We start from the raw sequence: 15,464 nt of genomic DNA, 5'->3' as shown, positions 1-15,464 counted from the left end.
TGTTGAAAACGACAACTTTGAACTGAAAGCTATTAGGGCAAGTATATAAATGAAAATATCCACTGAACGAGCTATGTATTCAGCTGCAATACTTAAAATAATCAACGATTATTTCAACAAATTAGAAACTGAAAGAAAAATTAAAAAAAAAAAAAAACGGATTTACCTATAAACTAAACAAACTATAGCTTAGGGCACCCGCTTTGTTGAAGGCCCCTAACTCCTGAAAATTTCATGATTTGTTCCTCAACAAAAAAAAAAGAAAAAGGAAAGAACTTGAAAAATAAATTTCGTTTTAAAGTGCTTAAAATCTTAAAAAAAATTGGAAAAGCATGGATACAAACCATAAATTTAAGCATTTATAACAAATGGAAGGGGGTAGAGGGATAAATGCTGAAATATGTTAAATTTAGTTCCTTGCCTCATCCTACATCAAAAATGTAAAAATCGTGGTTCTTGCGTTTCTGTAATATTACTTGAGATAATTTTTTATGATTCACATTTTTCATACCTTGCTGTTTATTTAATCCCAAATGCAGTGCAATATTTTGGAAATTCTTTTGTATTGCTTGCTTCTATCTTACTTCTTACGGGTTGCTTGTCCACCGCCCTTTTAGGGGTCCCAGTCCGTCCCTGGTGTATGGGTAACCTAACTTTAAAGTGGAGTTCTTGTATTAAGCTGGTTTCCGCGTTGATATTTTACACTAGTGTTGAAGTGTTTATTTTTTGCTTTAAAAATGAAGCACCAAAGCACCAATTTGCAAGAAGCAAGAAGTTTCCAATGAGAAAGGTAAGAAAACAATTAACGATAAAAAAACAGCAAGAATTCGATTCGGTTTATGCATCCTTCATTTCTGCTGCAGGCATTATTTCTAACAAGATATTTTTTTTACCGATGTTTATTTAACTATCAGGAGGTGGGTACAGAAATAGTTTTTGGGAGCGTCATGAAAAAGTCAAAAGTGTCCCTTCCCCCCCTATAATGTTTTATGAGGTTCCTGTAAAGTGTTTTAAAAGATGCCTTAAAGCCGATTAATCTTCTTTTAAGTAGATTAATCTTATGTTCTAATTTACTTCGAATGCGGTGGTACAATATCTTTTTTAGCATTTTAAGCCCCTTAACTACTAATCTTATACAATTTCACCAAAGTGGTGCAAAAATGTTCTGTATTACTTTGAATGATTGTTAATGATTAAAACAAGAGGGTATTAAAACAGAAAAATCACTTTTTCTAAAGAAGTATTAATGAACAAGTCTTAACACTTTGTACCTTTGAGTTCGAAATTTGTGAGCTTTAGTTTTTTTGCTCCGACTTTGACTGCAATATTCCTCTCATAACAAAATCAAAGGAATTTTATTGAAATATGTTTTGTGTGTTTCGTTTTTTAGTTTTTATACTTTGAAGAAGTAAGTTTGTTCTGAAGAAGTAACTTAAAATAGTTATTTTCATCTCTTTGGGGATTTCCCCTTTAAATCCGCTACAGTTAACAGTATTGGTATAAATGCTTCAGAAATATTTTACTGAGTAATGATGTATAAATCTTTTTTTCTAGCTATACAATGAAAAGTAAATTGAAACACATTTGAGTTACTGTATTAATTGTTAATAAACATTTGTAATACATAAAATTGCAGTCGGAACCTAAAACTATAATTTTTGAAATGATTGTTAAATTATGAAATTTGATATAGGGATTACGAAGATTTTGCGTGGTGACAGAAAAAAAAAAAGGCTTGAGAAATAATATACGAGATTATGTATAAAATACATGTGAGGGGGCCCAATACTTCTAATGCCTATGGGCCTTGAAATCCTTGATCCGACCCCAACTTGAAAGAACAAAAGGAAAGAACTATGAAGAAACATGCACAAACAAAATGTTTTACATTTTGCATTAAACAATTTTTTTTAAATACCATAAGCTTCCATATTTTGGCGCAAAAAAAATTTGATACACAAAGGGTTAAACGAATGCAGATAGTATTATGGAAATATATTTAAGTTTACGTTAGAAGTAACGACTGAAAAACTATTTTGTTACATTTTTTTCTACCAACAATAATCACCAACGGGATAGAATTTAGTTCACAACATTGACACAAAGAAAACACAAGAAAATAGGCTTAATTTACTTTATTTCAGAAACAAGATACAAGATGCGCAGCAAATTTTGTACTTTTGAACAGCAATTTTTACTTATTCTCAACATTAAAACAACCATTTCAACACAACGATTTAAAAACAACACATTTAAAACTGAGCATTGCTAATTCATAGAAGTTTTACAGTAAAATAATCTAACAATCCACAATAGAAATACTAATATTTCATACCGATATTTGATACTAAATAACTCTTACTCTTAGAATTATTGTTTTCCATTAAAAAAAATTGAATTTTTAATCTTTTTCTTTCTTTTTTATTGGAAAATTTGCCATCTTCAAACTAAATTCCACTCATTTATGCGTTTAAAAATTCATTCTCTAAAAGGGTTACGGATAAAGCATGAAATGATACATAGAGCCAATGCTTATATGGTAACACACAAAAAGAGTACATTTCTACAACCTCAGATTGGTTAAAATTAACATTCAGCAGAAGAAACTGTTTACAATTCCCTTTTCCAGGAAATCTCTTAACTCGCTTCAAAGTTTAACAATTATGTTCAACATGTATCTTTCTTCTACAAGAAAGACACTGTTTATAACGAATAGAATACGCAACAACGAAAACAAACAACTGATATTGTTGGATAAAAGTTTACACTAGGTGAAACTCGAGAGTTAGTTTAACAAATGAAAATGAGAAAGACTGGCCATGAAATTTGTTCTCAAATGTTGCACTTCAACGATCCTTCTCGCAAATAGTGTCTCTATACCACATGATGAAATGATGAGATTCGTTAGCACTCTCAAGAATAGGAGCTGAAAAAGAAATGTTTGTAACTATAACTTTAGGTTAAAAGTAGCAAGTGAAACTCAAAAGCAGGATTGAGAAGTCTGAGGAAAAAGGACCTACTCCCCCTGGGTGTAAGAGGCATTTTTTTTTTAAAGCTGGACACTTTTGATAGTTGATGTCGTCAATTTTCGTAAAAATTTCAGGATGTGTTAGTGATACTATAAGAAAAAGTGAAGTTTCTTTTTCTAAAAATCTGATTCGATTATCCATGAGTAGGGGTCGAAGTTTAGGATCGTGAAAAAAAAGGAGCTAAATATGATTGCTTTGCTTCAAAAACAATGAGTGAACCAAGCCAACTCTTAAAAATGTGGATACTACTTGATACTAGATGCATGCTAGCTTAAATATTTTTGTGGCTCACTCATGGCTTTGAGGGCAAAGGCCAAATGAAACAGATACTTTAACTTTTTTTGCCTTGCATAGGCCCGGATATCTGCTAAAGCCGTGAGTAAATCACGGAAATAAGTATATAATTAACTACTCACCACAGTATAGTACTAAGAAAAATATAAATTAGCTTTCATTTCTCTTCACTTTAGTAGTTAAACGGTTTCAAAGTCTTATGATTTTTTAAAAAATGCCCAGGTTTAAAGGTCAATAACTTTAATCGCGACGGGTTAACAACTTTGGGACACAGTGTAGTCATAGTCCGAGTGGTGTAGTTTATAAGGTCCAGGTTAGAAACTCATGACAACTAATCAACTGTTTTAATTACGCGGTCTCAAAGTTGATAATTTGAAACAAAGAATCACAGTTTTAGGTCAATTACTTTAAAACGCCTGAGTCAATAACTTTGAGAAACAGCTGTAATTATGCTCTACGTGGTTTAGTTTTAGACTCATGTCAGAAAACCATGAGATCTAAATTAAACGACTCCAAAATGACGATTTCAGTATAAAAGAGCGTTTTTCACGAGTTTTTATACGTGCTACTCAAAATCTTATGAGCTGAAACTCGCATAAATATATCGAATCAACAGCCTAATGTACATTAAGCTCCCAAAATTTCATGCTTCCAGTGTAACAAAATTTTCTGTAACCTTGACCACAACATGCAATTCTTCTCACAAATCTTATCCGCTATTTTGGAGCACTATATTTTGGAGATCCCAGAACCTCAGGATTTGGCTCTCGGAAGCTAAAAATTATCATGTTAGTTTCAAAGACATCTCTACGCCTCTATAAATTTTCATTCCATTCGGGGATGATCGAGCGGGGACAATTTGAAAAATTATGTCAGTTGACGTGGAATGATATAACTCGGATATAATCATTATGCACATTTCGCCTGCATCTTTTGTTATTGTCTAACAAACCTGTCTTTCTTTTTGACGTTACATTTATATTTTTACTTTTGAACCTTATTTATTAAATTTATTTATTAAAAAAGTTTATAACTAAGTAGTGTATATGCAAATTCTACTGTAATTAAGAACTCATTCTCTTATCCAATTGCAATCCTCTTCCTAAAATATAGTATTGATTTATGATTATAAAGTCAAAACTAACAAAAGATGCATGTGAATTGTCACAATGTTATATCAAGGTTATTCCACGTCAACTGACCTAAAGTTCTCTAACTATCCCTGCCCGATCATCCCCGAATGGGATGAAATTTTATACAGGTGTAGAGATGTCTTTGAAACTAACCTATGCAAATTTTCAGTTTTCGAAATCCGAATCCTGAGTATCTAGGATCTCCAAAATATAGTGCTCCAAAATGGCGGAACAGCTTTGTGAGAAGAATTGACATGTTGCGGTCAAGGTTACAGAAAATTTTATAACACTGGAAGCATGAAATTTCGGGTTCTTAAAGTACATTTGGCTGTTGATTGGTTCTAGTATTTATGTGAGTTTGAGCTCATAAGATTTTGAGTAGCACGTATATAAACTCGTGAAAAAACGCTCTTTTATACTGAAATCATTTTCGAGAGCGTTTAATTAAGTAAGATGATTAGATCGTGGTTTTCTGACATGAGTTTAAAACTACACCACGTAGAGCATAATTACAGCTCTTGCTCAAAGTCATTCACTCGGACGTTTTAGTGTGGCGTACGGATCACCATGACGTGGACGATGATTGTCCGGGTAGGGGTTTGAACCACGGACCTTTGTGATGCTAACCCATTGCTTTAACCACTAAGACAAAAGGACCTCAAGGTTCGGGGGCAAAGTTAGGTTATGTGCTGTGACGTACGCCACAAGAGTAATTGATTTAAAACTGGGATTCTTTTTTTTTTCGAATTATCAGCTTTTGAGATATCGTAATTAAAAAAGTTGATTAGTTGCCATGGGTTTCTAACCTGGACCTTAATCTACACCACTCGGACCATAACTACTGCTGTGTCCCAAAGTTGTTGACCCGTCGCGAGCAAAGTTATTGACCTACTTAACTTGGGCATTTTTAAAAAATCACCGACTTAGACACTGTTTAACTACTAAAGCCAAGAGAAACGAAAACTATTTTATGTTTTTCTTAGTACCTCCTATACTGTGTTGAGTAGTTAATCATATACTTATTTCCGAGGGTTACTCATTTCTTTAGCAGATATCCGGGACTAAACAAGGTAAAAAAGTAGCAGTTTCAATTGACTTTTGCCCTCAAAGCCATGAGTGAGCCACCAAATTATTTATGTTAGCATATACCTAGTATCAAGTAGTTATTTAATAGAATTGGCTTGGTTCACTCATTGCTTTTGAAGCAAAGCAATCATATTTAGCTCTTTTTTCTCACGACCTTAAACTCTGACCTCCACTCGAGGACCAACAAGTCAAATAGAGAAAAAAGCTTCACTTTTTCTTATCACCCCCCATACTAGTAAAACATCTTGAAAGTTTCAGGAAAATTGAAGGTGTCAACTATCAGGCCCCCATTTACTTTATCTAGCTTTAAAAAAAAAAATGGCTCTTAAACCATCAACCGCTTTACACTAAAATCAGCGACTTCTACTCTATGATTGCAAGTCCGACTTGACAGCCCTGGCAGAGTTGGACTCGGGGGGAAGTGACTGATTCCGACTGTTGTAATTAAAAAAATTCGTCGACCTCCAGGTCCTTTATCCCAAAATCAGTCCGACTTCGACTCGGCAACCCCAACTTAAACTCCGTATCCCTACTCATAAGCTACTTCGTTATTTGCCCAGTATATTATATTTATTTTAACTTTTTTTAGCATTGCTTCTTTATATTTATTTCCAAAAATCTGCTTTATTAGATATAAAAATTTACTTATTATCTTAGGCATGGATTGATGGCATTTACGGAACATAGAAATTTAGATGTAAAACTAAATTTTTTTGGGGGTGGGGAAGAAGTTTAAATAATGAGATGCATGGTTTGTAGTAGTGATTCCCAACATATTGCAGATCACTTCCAACATCCGAAAGGAATTTTCAAACTCTTTCTGCAGTAAAAAAACAGGTGAGAAAGTAACACTTCGAAAGTAACACTCTGCTCTTCGGAAGGGAAGGACATATCCCCACTCCAGATCCCCTCCCTGAATACAGCATTGTGCCAATGAGACTACTTCGTCTCAACCACCTTCAACGGCGATTTGCGCGATCACCGTGGTCATCAAGCAAAGCTGCAACTAGTTTCTCAATAATTCTCTTAAAGACAACTTAAATTTTCAAATTGCTAAAACTGTAAATGTATACTAAGTAATCTTTACATGTGGATTGAAAATTCTGCAAACCCTCGTTATGTACCTTGCAAGGAGCATGGATGACACCCCCTTTTCCTTTTTGAGCTTAAAAATTAGTTGGGAGCCAATGGCTTAAAACAGGGATCTCCAACCTACGGCCCACTAGAAGCTTGCAAAAAAACTATGATGATTTTTTTCTCATTAAGTATTTGTAAGGAGAAGTCCAGAAAAGCTCAAAAGCCACCACTGAGAGCTAAATTAAAAAAAAAACTGTGTGTGTATTGGGTGGATGGGAGAGGGGATTAGCAATAACTAGACCATCTGAACTGAAATATTGCTGGATTGTTGGCCCTCCTCGGCTCCAAAAATTTTCAATGTGGCCCTTGATTTAAAAAGGCGAAAAAAGGAGACCACTGGTTCAAAAAAAGAATTAAATCTTTGCCCTTTCACTTACAATGGTGAACGGTGTGCATAATGTATCCACCAGGTTCTTCATGCACTCTTTGCTGAAGACACAACCGCCAATAATAATTCTCTTCGGCATTGTTAGGAACTCCATTTACTGCATAGATGACTGGATGACCGTTTGAATCCAAGTAGTGAGAAAACCTGCCAGACATGCATCGTGAAAACACAGTAAGAATCGGAAAATCAAAGTAAAACATTTTCCAGAAAAAGTTTTTGCATTATAAGCCACAAGTTAATTCTGCAAGATTTTATCATAAAATGAACAATTTAAAAAAATATTAAAGACATCACTTACATAAAATTGGAATCTTCGATCGCACTGAGCTTCATCACGTTGAAAAAGTCAGAATCTTTTGGTACATGGATGGCAATTGTAAAATGCACGTGTGGATGTAGGTTGTTTCGAACTGTGTAATGCAGTCGAGATCCATATTCAAATTTAGGTTGAGCTGTATATTCTAATTAAAGAAGAAAGTATTTTCAGTTAAGATATTCAATTTTGCGTTACAGATCAGTGCTAGCAAATTGTTGGCAAAGCTGATTTTACAAATAAATAGGGCATGGGTTCAACAAAAAAAGGAAAAACTCAGCGCCGCTGCATCTTGCAAACCGAGTCCTAGCCTCTTAAACAAAAACGTTATCAATTACTGAACTATTTAATGGCTAGTGCTAACTAAAATAAATTTTGAAATTGTTCTTTTCCAGAGACGAACCTGTAAACAAATTAGATCAGAGGAAAACCTTGTTCTGTTGCCTATTGTCTTGCTGAATGGCATCTAAAATTTCAACATTGAGGAAATTTCAAGTCGTTAAAAACGGTAGTTTAATGACACTGAAATTAAAATGAAGTAAAAGCTTTAATTTGGAAAGGATTAACATTTTACTAAACACTTATAATAAAAAAGCTGAGCACACTTATTCTGCTTTTGGCGTCCAAGGTATTGTACATCAGATATTTTTGCTTTTACACAGTCTAGGAATATCAGCTGAAACTGTTAAGAGCGAAAAATGCTTCTGGATGGGTGAGAGGGGCTTGCCCTCCCAGCGTCGAGTTAGAAGAAAAAAATGTTTGTTATTGCCAAAAACCTGACAAAAATGCTACAAGCTAACCATTTAGTACGGGACAAAAACTTTGTTATGCTAATAAGATTTACTTTGTTAAAAAGATTTAAAGATCGTTCTTACTGAACATTTAGAAAGGTTCGTTTTTAAGAGAGAATAAACACCAGTGTAAATAATACATTATGTTATTACCAACGAAAGATCTCGTGACTGGATTCCATTCACTATTTAATGAAAACAAATCACAATAGATCTGATTATACTCCAAGCGAAAACCTATTAAAACAAACATTCTACTTAGGCAGCGAAGTTCAGTCAAAAGTTTTGAGGCCCTTTTACATAACTTACTGTGTATACAAACTATAATACTAAATATCAGAGTGATTCAAGTAGTTTTGAAACTAGTTAGTTTAGAGAATCCTACAGAAAACAAAAGGGAAATACTACCAGTTTGTACGGAAATACACGGAGAACTCTCATACATTGCGACAGCGACGCTGAGTTTTTCTTTCCACAGAGCGTTTTTACAGGTATGACGATCTATAGGTGAAAGCTATAAATGTCGTCATGGCGCAACCAACAAATTACGATCCGCTAGGTAAAAGTAATTTTAAACAATAGAAGAAAATGATCAGTAAGTAATTTTCAAGAGGTGGACTTATTATAAACCTATAAATTACTAATGACATGCGCAGAAAGTCAATGACAAACGACGACTATCGCTCTAGCAGCAAGCATAAATGCGCAATAAGAATAAAAACATCGAATAAGAAAATTTAAAATTCTTTTTTTTTACCTTTAGATCTTCCTGGATAAATATCTTTCACAAATGGGTATTTAAAAGCTTCAAGTGCTAGCTCACAGTAGTAAACACCCATAACACTTTGCTCCGAAAGAGAACGACTGTATATGTATTCTAAAGCTCCGTCCAAATCCCAGTTGTAGGTAAAGTTAGAAGCAATGAGGGCCTGAAAGTGTCAAGAAAAATTACTATCAGAAATTGTGAAAAGGTTCATGACTACAAAGCAATGGGGTTGTTTCTTTCAGTTAAAAGTACTACCTTTAGTCACTAAAGTTGATGGAATGAGCAAAAAAAAAAAAAAAAACCATGGACCCAGAAAATACTCCCCCCCTCCCCCAACAGTTATTTTTGAACATGTCAGATTTTCCAAACAAGGCGTGGTTTTCATGACTTCACAAATGATTTACTTTGGCGCATTCCACTGGTGCGCTGGATGTTTACCGCATTTCCTGGTTATAATTCAGAAGCGAATTAAATATTGCTCTCTACGCTTGCAGGGTTGCCAACTGCTCCGCATTTTGCGGAGTTGCTCCTCAAAAATGGCGAAACTCTGCGACTCCACAAAGAAATTATTTTGCTCCGCATTTCCCACCCGAAAGTTTAAGATGTATTTTGCTTTTATCGTGACAAACATTTAAATAGGAGATTTTAAAGACGCTCATACTCAACGACTGAAATAGTTTAAGGCTGTTTTATTAGTTTAAAAATATATTTTTTACTAGTGCTTAAAACTATTAACACTCCATCGGGCGCAACTGATTTACTAGGCACACCTCGAATTCTTTAGTTAGCCACGCGCCCTCAACAGCTTATGGAAAAATGTATATTCATTTTCTCAAATAAATTTGTTACATTCGAAAATCATGAAAAACTTTTATTTCTCTTCTCTGGTGTTTGTAGTTGACATTTTTTTCGTAGGAAAATGTGAACATGCGTAGAAAGGCTTCCCAGGCTCAATGCGCCCGATCATGTTCTACAACATATTGCGCCCGACGGAGTGTTAAAGCTCAAAAACAATTTTTAGATTAACGGTTTTAGTTTTTTTTTCAATGATTTTTATACAAAACACTGAACTGCTCTGAAAAATTGCTCCTCAAAATCACCACAGATGCTCCTCAAAGTGTTCCTACAAGGTTGACAACTAGAGACGTACCGAGTAGCACTTTGGCCGAGTAGCCGAGTACCGAGTACTCGGCCTTCACTACTCGGCCGAGTTACCAAGTACCAATTATGTTTTAAGAAGACACACATGTGATGAATTTTGAACTTATTGGAATAGTAGTATAGACCTCTTTGTCCATATAATGGTTTTTAAAACTAAATTCCTGCTGAAATTTAATCATGCATTATATAAACAATTTTGATTGTGTCTAAAATTTTACAAAAAAATTATTTTTAAAATTAAAAATAAATAAAAGGTATGATTAATCAAGTTTTAATTAAAACAAATTACAGTAAAATCCCTCTAATGCGGACACTAACAGGACAATTTTTTTTGTCCGCAATAGAGAGGTGTCCGTAGGACAGGGGTTTAAGAATGTTATTTGCTTTGGAACTGGGGAATTAAAAATTGTCTGCATAAGAGGAGTGTCTGCTTTGAGGGGTGCACTTTAGGAGGGTTTTCACTGTATACCAATCAATTATAGTTCTAGTCTGCCAAATATAAATAATTTTTAAAAACAGATAAAACAAATGTGCAGGAACAATGCAGACACGTGTTTCTGCCCCCCCCCCATTACAAGGAACGTCTTTTTCAGTGCATAACATGTGAGCTAAAGAATGAAAAGACATTCGACAAAAAAATCCGATTGTTGTCTTTAAATCCACGAGCTTCCATTTTGTGCATTGAAAAAAGAATTCCTTGCAACGCCAAAACATGTGTCTGCAGTATTCCTGCACTGTACTTTTAACGTTGTTTTATTTCCTTTTATTTTTTAAGCAAAGCTATTTTTATATTTTTATAACTAATTTTTGGTTGAAGCAAAAATCCATTTTTAATATAAAATTCCATATTTTCTATACTTACCCTTTTTGCATATTTTTTTTTGCAAACTTCATTATTCTCAAAAGTTATATTTGACTTATAAATTTTAATTGTAAATGATTGCAGAATATAATGCTTGCTCTTTTTTTATATAAATTTTAGTATCTGTCTTGGACAATATTCAATTTTTTGCAACTACTCGGTATTGGCCGAGTATCTGATCAGAATTTGGCGGAGTACCGAGTACTCGGCAAATTGGCCGAGTAGGCCGAGTACCGAGTAGTTACAGTGTACTCGGTACGTCTCTATTGACAACCCTGCGCCTGCTATCAACCATATCGTTGCCACTACATATGAGTAAAAAAGTGAATTAAATGTTGCACCCGGCGCTAACGGCAACAGTGAATGGCAGTTCATTTGTAGTCTCATGCCCAGAAGCATAAAAAATAAAATTGAGTCTGCGCACCGATTTAAATGATTTTTTAAAAATACTAAACTTTGTCAAATTATTTTAAAAACGGTAAAATCCTACGTTTTTAAGCATGCTCTTTCAGAAAAAATACTTTAAAAATTTCGGGAACGGCCCCATTGCAATCAAATGATTGTAAGCAAGAGTCGAATGGTTGCAAAAAGCGTACAGTCAGGTTAAATTGAAACTTCTTAAAACATTCTGTTGAAACAAATGTAATAATTAACAATGAACAATTGAATTAACGCTGAGCTAAATCTTCAAAAGCTGAATTGCTTTTCGGCTTTTGGTTTATACTAAAGGCTTCTGTCGCAGCAAATACTGTAAACTCGAAACGTAGGTGGAAACATGGGTATATTCGTTAGTGACTGCAAGACAATTTTTCTAGGTGAGAAAGGCTGGAATTTTGGGTTTTAAATAGTGATGTTCCGGATATCCGTATCCGCGGATATCCGAGGGAAAATAAAAATCTGTATCCGTTACTTTTTTGACGGATCTTAAACGGATCTTTTCTATTTTAAAAATTCTTAAATATTTGATTAAAAAACTCGTAATTTCCGTTTAAATTAGGCTTTATTCCCTACTAGTGGCACCCGCACGGCTTCGCCCGTAATAGAAAAATTAAAGGTCTTTTGGTTTACCTGTATATTTACAAATAATGTATGGTGAATTTTCTCGCCAGTTGGCTTGTACCCATCTTACTGTTCCACGTCATGATAATTTCGTACCTCGCCAATTGGCTTGTGCCCATGTTACGGTTCCACGTTATGATAATTTCGTAATTGACTCGTCCATCTGAAGTTAAATTTTATCTTAAAATTGGAATAGAAAAAGAACCAGATCGAATTTTCGAAAAATCGCTTCGAGGTGCACACCCCCATGCTACATACTAACTTTGTGCCAAATTTCATGAAAATCGGCCGAAAGGTTTAGGCGCTATGCGCGTCACAGACATCCTACAGATATCCTACAGACATCCAGACATCCTCCGGACAGAGAGACTTTCAGCTTTATTATTAGTAAAGAAGATAAAGATTTAAATTATTAGGTATCATTTATTATAAAGTTATTTCAGAAGCCAATTTTTACCCCCGTCGCGAAAAAGAAGGGGTAATAAGTTTTAAAAGTATGTATCTGTCTGTCTATTTGTGGCATCGTAGCTCCTAAACAGATGAACCGATTTTGATCGTTCTTTTTTCGTTCAAAAGGTGACTTGATCGAAAATGTTTTTAGCGTGGCCTCGTTTTTGTAGAACTTTAAATTACCATCGGCATTAATTAAAACCGACTTCACGTTTTTCACAATTATGGTAGCAAAATCTTACTCGTACGTTAAAAATATTGGCCCAAATTGAAAGAACGAAGTTTTCTGCGTTTGACATTTGTTTGGAACTTCCAAGATATATTAGAGTAGGAACTATAATCTTGTTAAGTGAATTTTAAATTCAATTTTGAGCCTTTATACGCGTGATTGGTAGCAATTTCATAGTCGGAAGATAAGGAGAAAAAGTTCAATAATTTTCAATTTCTATCTGCTGTTAGGTTATATTTATTAACAATGTTTATTCTGACCCACGAAATTCATCTTAATATAAAGTTGGCCCTCTGTGACACGTTTTTTATTTTTTTTTAATTTTTAATATATTATTAGTTTTTGTTACTAATTTGGGGTTTGTTATTTTTCATTTTCGTGTTTCTCGGCATCCTTCAAAAAAGTGAGACCGAATTCTCTATTGTTTGTGAAGGTGTTCCCCGCTTTGTTATTTCGTCGATCGGAGTAATTTGGGTGGAACGGGTCAGCGCTGCGCTTGTGCTGAAATAAAACGTGAAAAATGATTTCTATCCTCTTCAGTATCAGCTTTACACTTTTCCTCCTGTATCCTACATCTACTGAGAAAGCTGGGTATAATTTTTCATTCTATTTAAGCATTAATACAGCGCTGGCCCATTCCTTCCAACTCTCCCTGAATTTTAACGGAGATTTCTTCTAATAGTAAATCAGTCTTTATTATATTTTCGCCGTAGATGACGTTTTTTGAAGAAACTGTGCCATTATTCTGACAGGAATACCTCCCGTAACAAATTTTACGTTTGAATAGTTGAATTGCGTTTAAAAAAAAATTGAGGTCCGTATCCGTATTTGCGGATCTTGTGGCTAATGATCCGTATCCACGGATCTACCTTTTTTAATGATCCGGCAGTAGTTTTAAATAGCTTGAACGACGGTGTTTTATCATGAAATTCAAATTTAAATTACACTTATAAAAGTATTGGAAATTTTTTATCCCTCAAGTCGCAAAATGTGAAAAAATATCGCTGTTCCATTGGTTTCAAAGGCATTTCAAAACTTTTATTTACTAAATAAACACAATGATAATTTCGTATACAGTTTGTTTTCTAACGACTTTCAAGAAATCACAAGAAATAATCCCCAAGCAGAGATAGTCCTTAAATATAATTTTTTGGAAAAATTCAAAAATATTCTTTTTAACTGTTCTTTTATCGAATCTATATTTGTCACTGTTATGGAATTAAGGTAATGTCCTCATCAATCAATTTTCTTTCTTTATGCATAATGTTCTCTGAATTAAAATTTACGCATCTAAGTTTTCCTTTTCAATTAACCATTTACTGCGAATTCTAACTGCAGGTTTATAAACTGTGCAGGAAGAAACTTTTTCTGTTGCAATATGAACAGTTTCTGAGATCACAAAGATGCTAATTTCTTTCCCGACAGCAAAATTAATTACTTCATGTTGACTTAATCAAGATTTCGTCAAAAAATCACAGTCTTTGCAAATGACTTCCAGATTCAGCGATTAATTTCATAACGAGCTTGGCCGATAAAAAAAAATGCAAATTTAAAGGCCTAAAAGAATATTTGAACGATAATCCTCCGATACACTATGCAAAAATAGCAGCTCTTCCCGTTTGGATTTTTGTATTAAAGAACCGTTTTGTTTAAAACCGTAGAAGTCTTTTACAGTTTACTCTTATTCTTGTCTTCATTTTGATTCTTTGTGATTTTCTTGAAACATCTTTGTTTTTTATATTTTTTGTATCCCAACAGGAAATTTTTGCGGTCCATCCAATATTTTGTGAAAATCAATCTATTGTTCCTTACTGTGTTAACTCTAAAGCCTTTTCTACCCTTATATCTTAAATATAAAATCGTCAATAAAACACGCTGTCGTTCTGAAATAGGACTTTTTCTGCCCAAGAGCATAAATAAAGTCTAGTAGAGCCCGTCCTGAAGTAAATACATTTTATTTCACCACAGCAAAATAAAATATTTTATAAACAATTGCTTTCGCCACTTAACCAAATGCATTTTGTGAAATCTCCGAAAAAAAAAAAAAAACAGCATGAGCTGTAAACTCGAAAAAGTGTTTCACTACAACTTTAAAAATAAATAACCTTTCAACTATGATTTTCCGATGCATAATACCCATGCTGGGATTAAAACCAGAAGCCGCGACGCGAGAACTTTCCACTTTTGGTGCAGTATAACCTACCAACCCTCTATCCTCTTAAAGAATGTTGAAATATTTACATCGATACCCTCTTTTCAAACATTATCATTGGTACCCAAAACTAAGGCTGTTAAGATCCTACACATTTATAACGAAGATTGATACCGTAGGTAATCCTTCTTCCCTTAATATGGAGGAATGAGTGATAGTTCGCAATTATGTAAAATTTGAAAGTTTAGTTAATTGTACTTACTTGAACAATCAGAGCTGTGCTGTAAAGATTACCAAAACTCTTATCTTCTCTCTGTTTATGAATAAGGGAATTGGCGGCATTCACCATATCGACTTTGAACTTTCCGAGGTAGGGATCCAGACTCGCCGCACAAGCAAAAGCCTTCATTGCCATGGCCTTCAGGTCTGAGTACAGAAGAGAGAGATTAAAGTAATATGTTTACATTGTATAGTTCATTACAGAGAGCTGTGACAGACTACGAATTCGGGAGTGCCTACTTAAAAACTTTTTTTTGGGGGGAAAGTGGGGGGACTAGAGCGTTAGAGAACACCTTTTTCACATAAAAAACTATGAGCCTTAAAAAAAATCAGAG

The 15,464-nt window shown here is 34.2% G+C and overlaps 1 protein-coding gene across 1 annotated transcript; it reads right to left on the bottom strand.

Moving 5' to 3' along the window:
- Positions 1 to 2,241: 2,241 nt before the first annotated feature.
- LOC129221417 (uncharacterized) lies at positions 2,242 to 15,233 on the bottom strand. The gene is made up of 5 exons (XM_054855905.1): positions 15,113 to 15,233; positions 8,929 to 9,100; positions 7,366 to 7,528; positions 7,057 to 7,211; positions 2,242 to 2,926 (listed from the first exon to the last, which is right to left on the bottom strand). The coding sequence occupies exons 1-5, from the start codon at positions 15,197 to 15,199 to the stop codon at positions 2,847 to 2,849; spliced, it is 657 nt and encodes a 218-aa protein (XP_054711880.1). The 5' UTR covers positions 15,200 to 15,233; the 3' UTR covers positions 2,242 to 2,846.
- Between the last annotated feature and the right edge of the window lie 231 nt (positions 15,234 to 15,464).

Source organism: Uloborus diversus, chromosome 1 (assembly GCF_026930045.1).
Source record: "Uloborus diversus isolate 005 chromosome 1, Udiv.v.3.1, whole genome shotgun sequence".
NCBI classification, from domain to species: Eukaryota; Metazoa; Arthropoda; class Arachnida; order Araneae; family Uloboridae; genus Uloborus; species Uloborus diversus.
The sequence above is the reverse complement of the archived record's forward strand: the minus strand, read 5'-3'. Positions and strand labels throughout refer to the sequence as shown.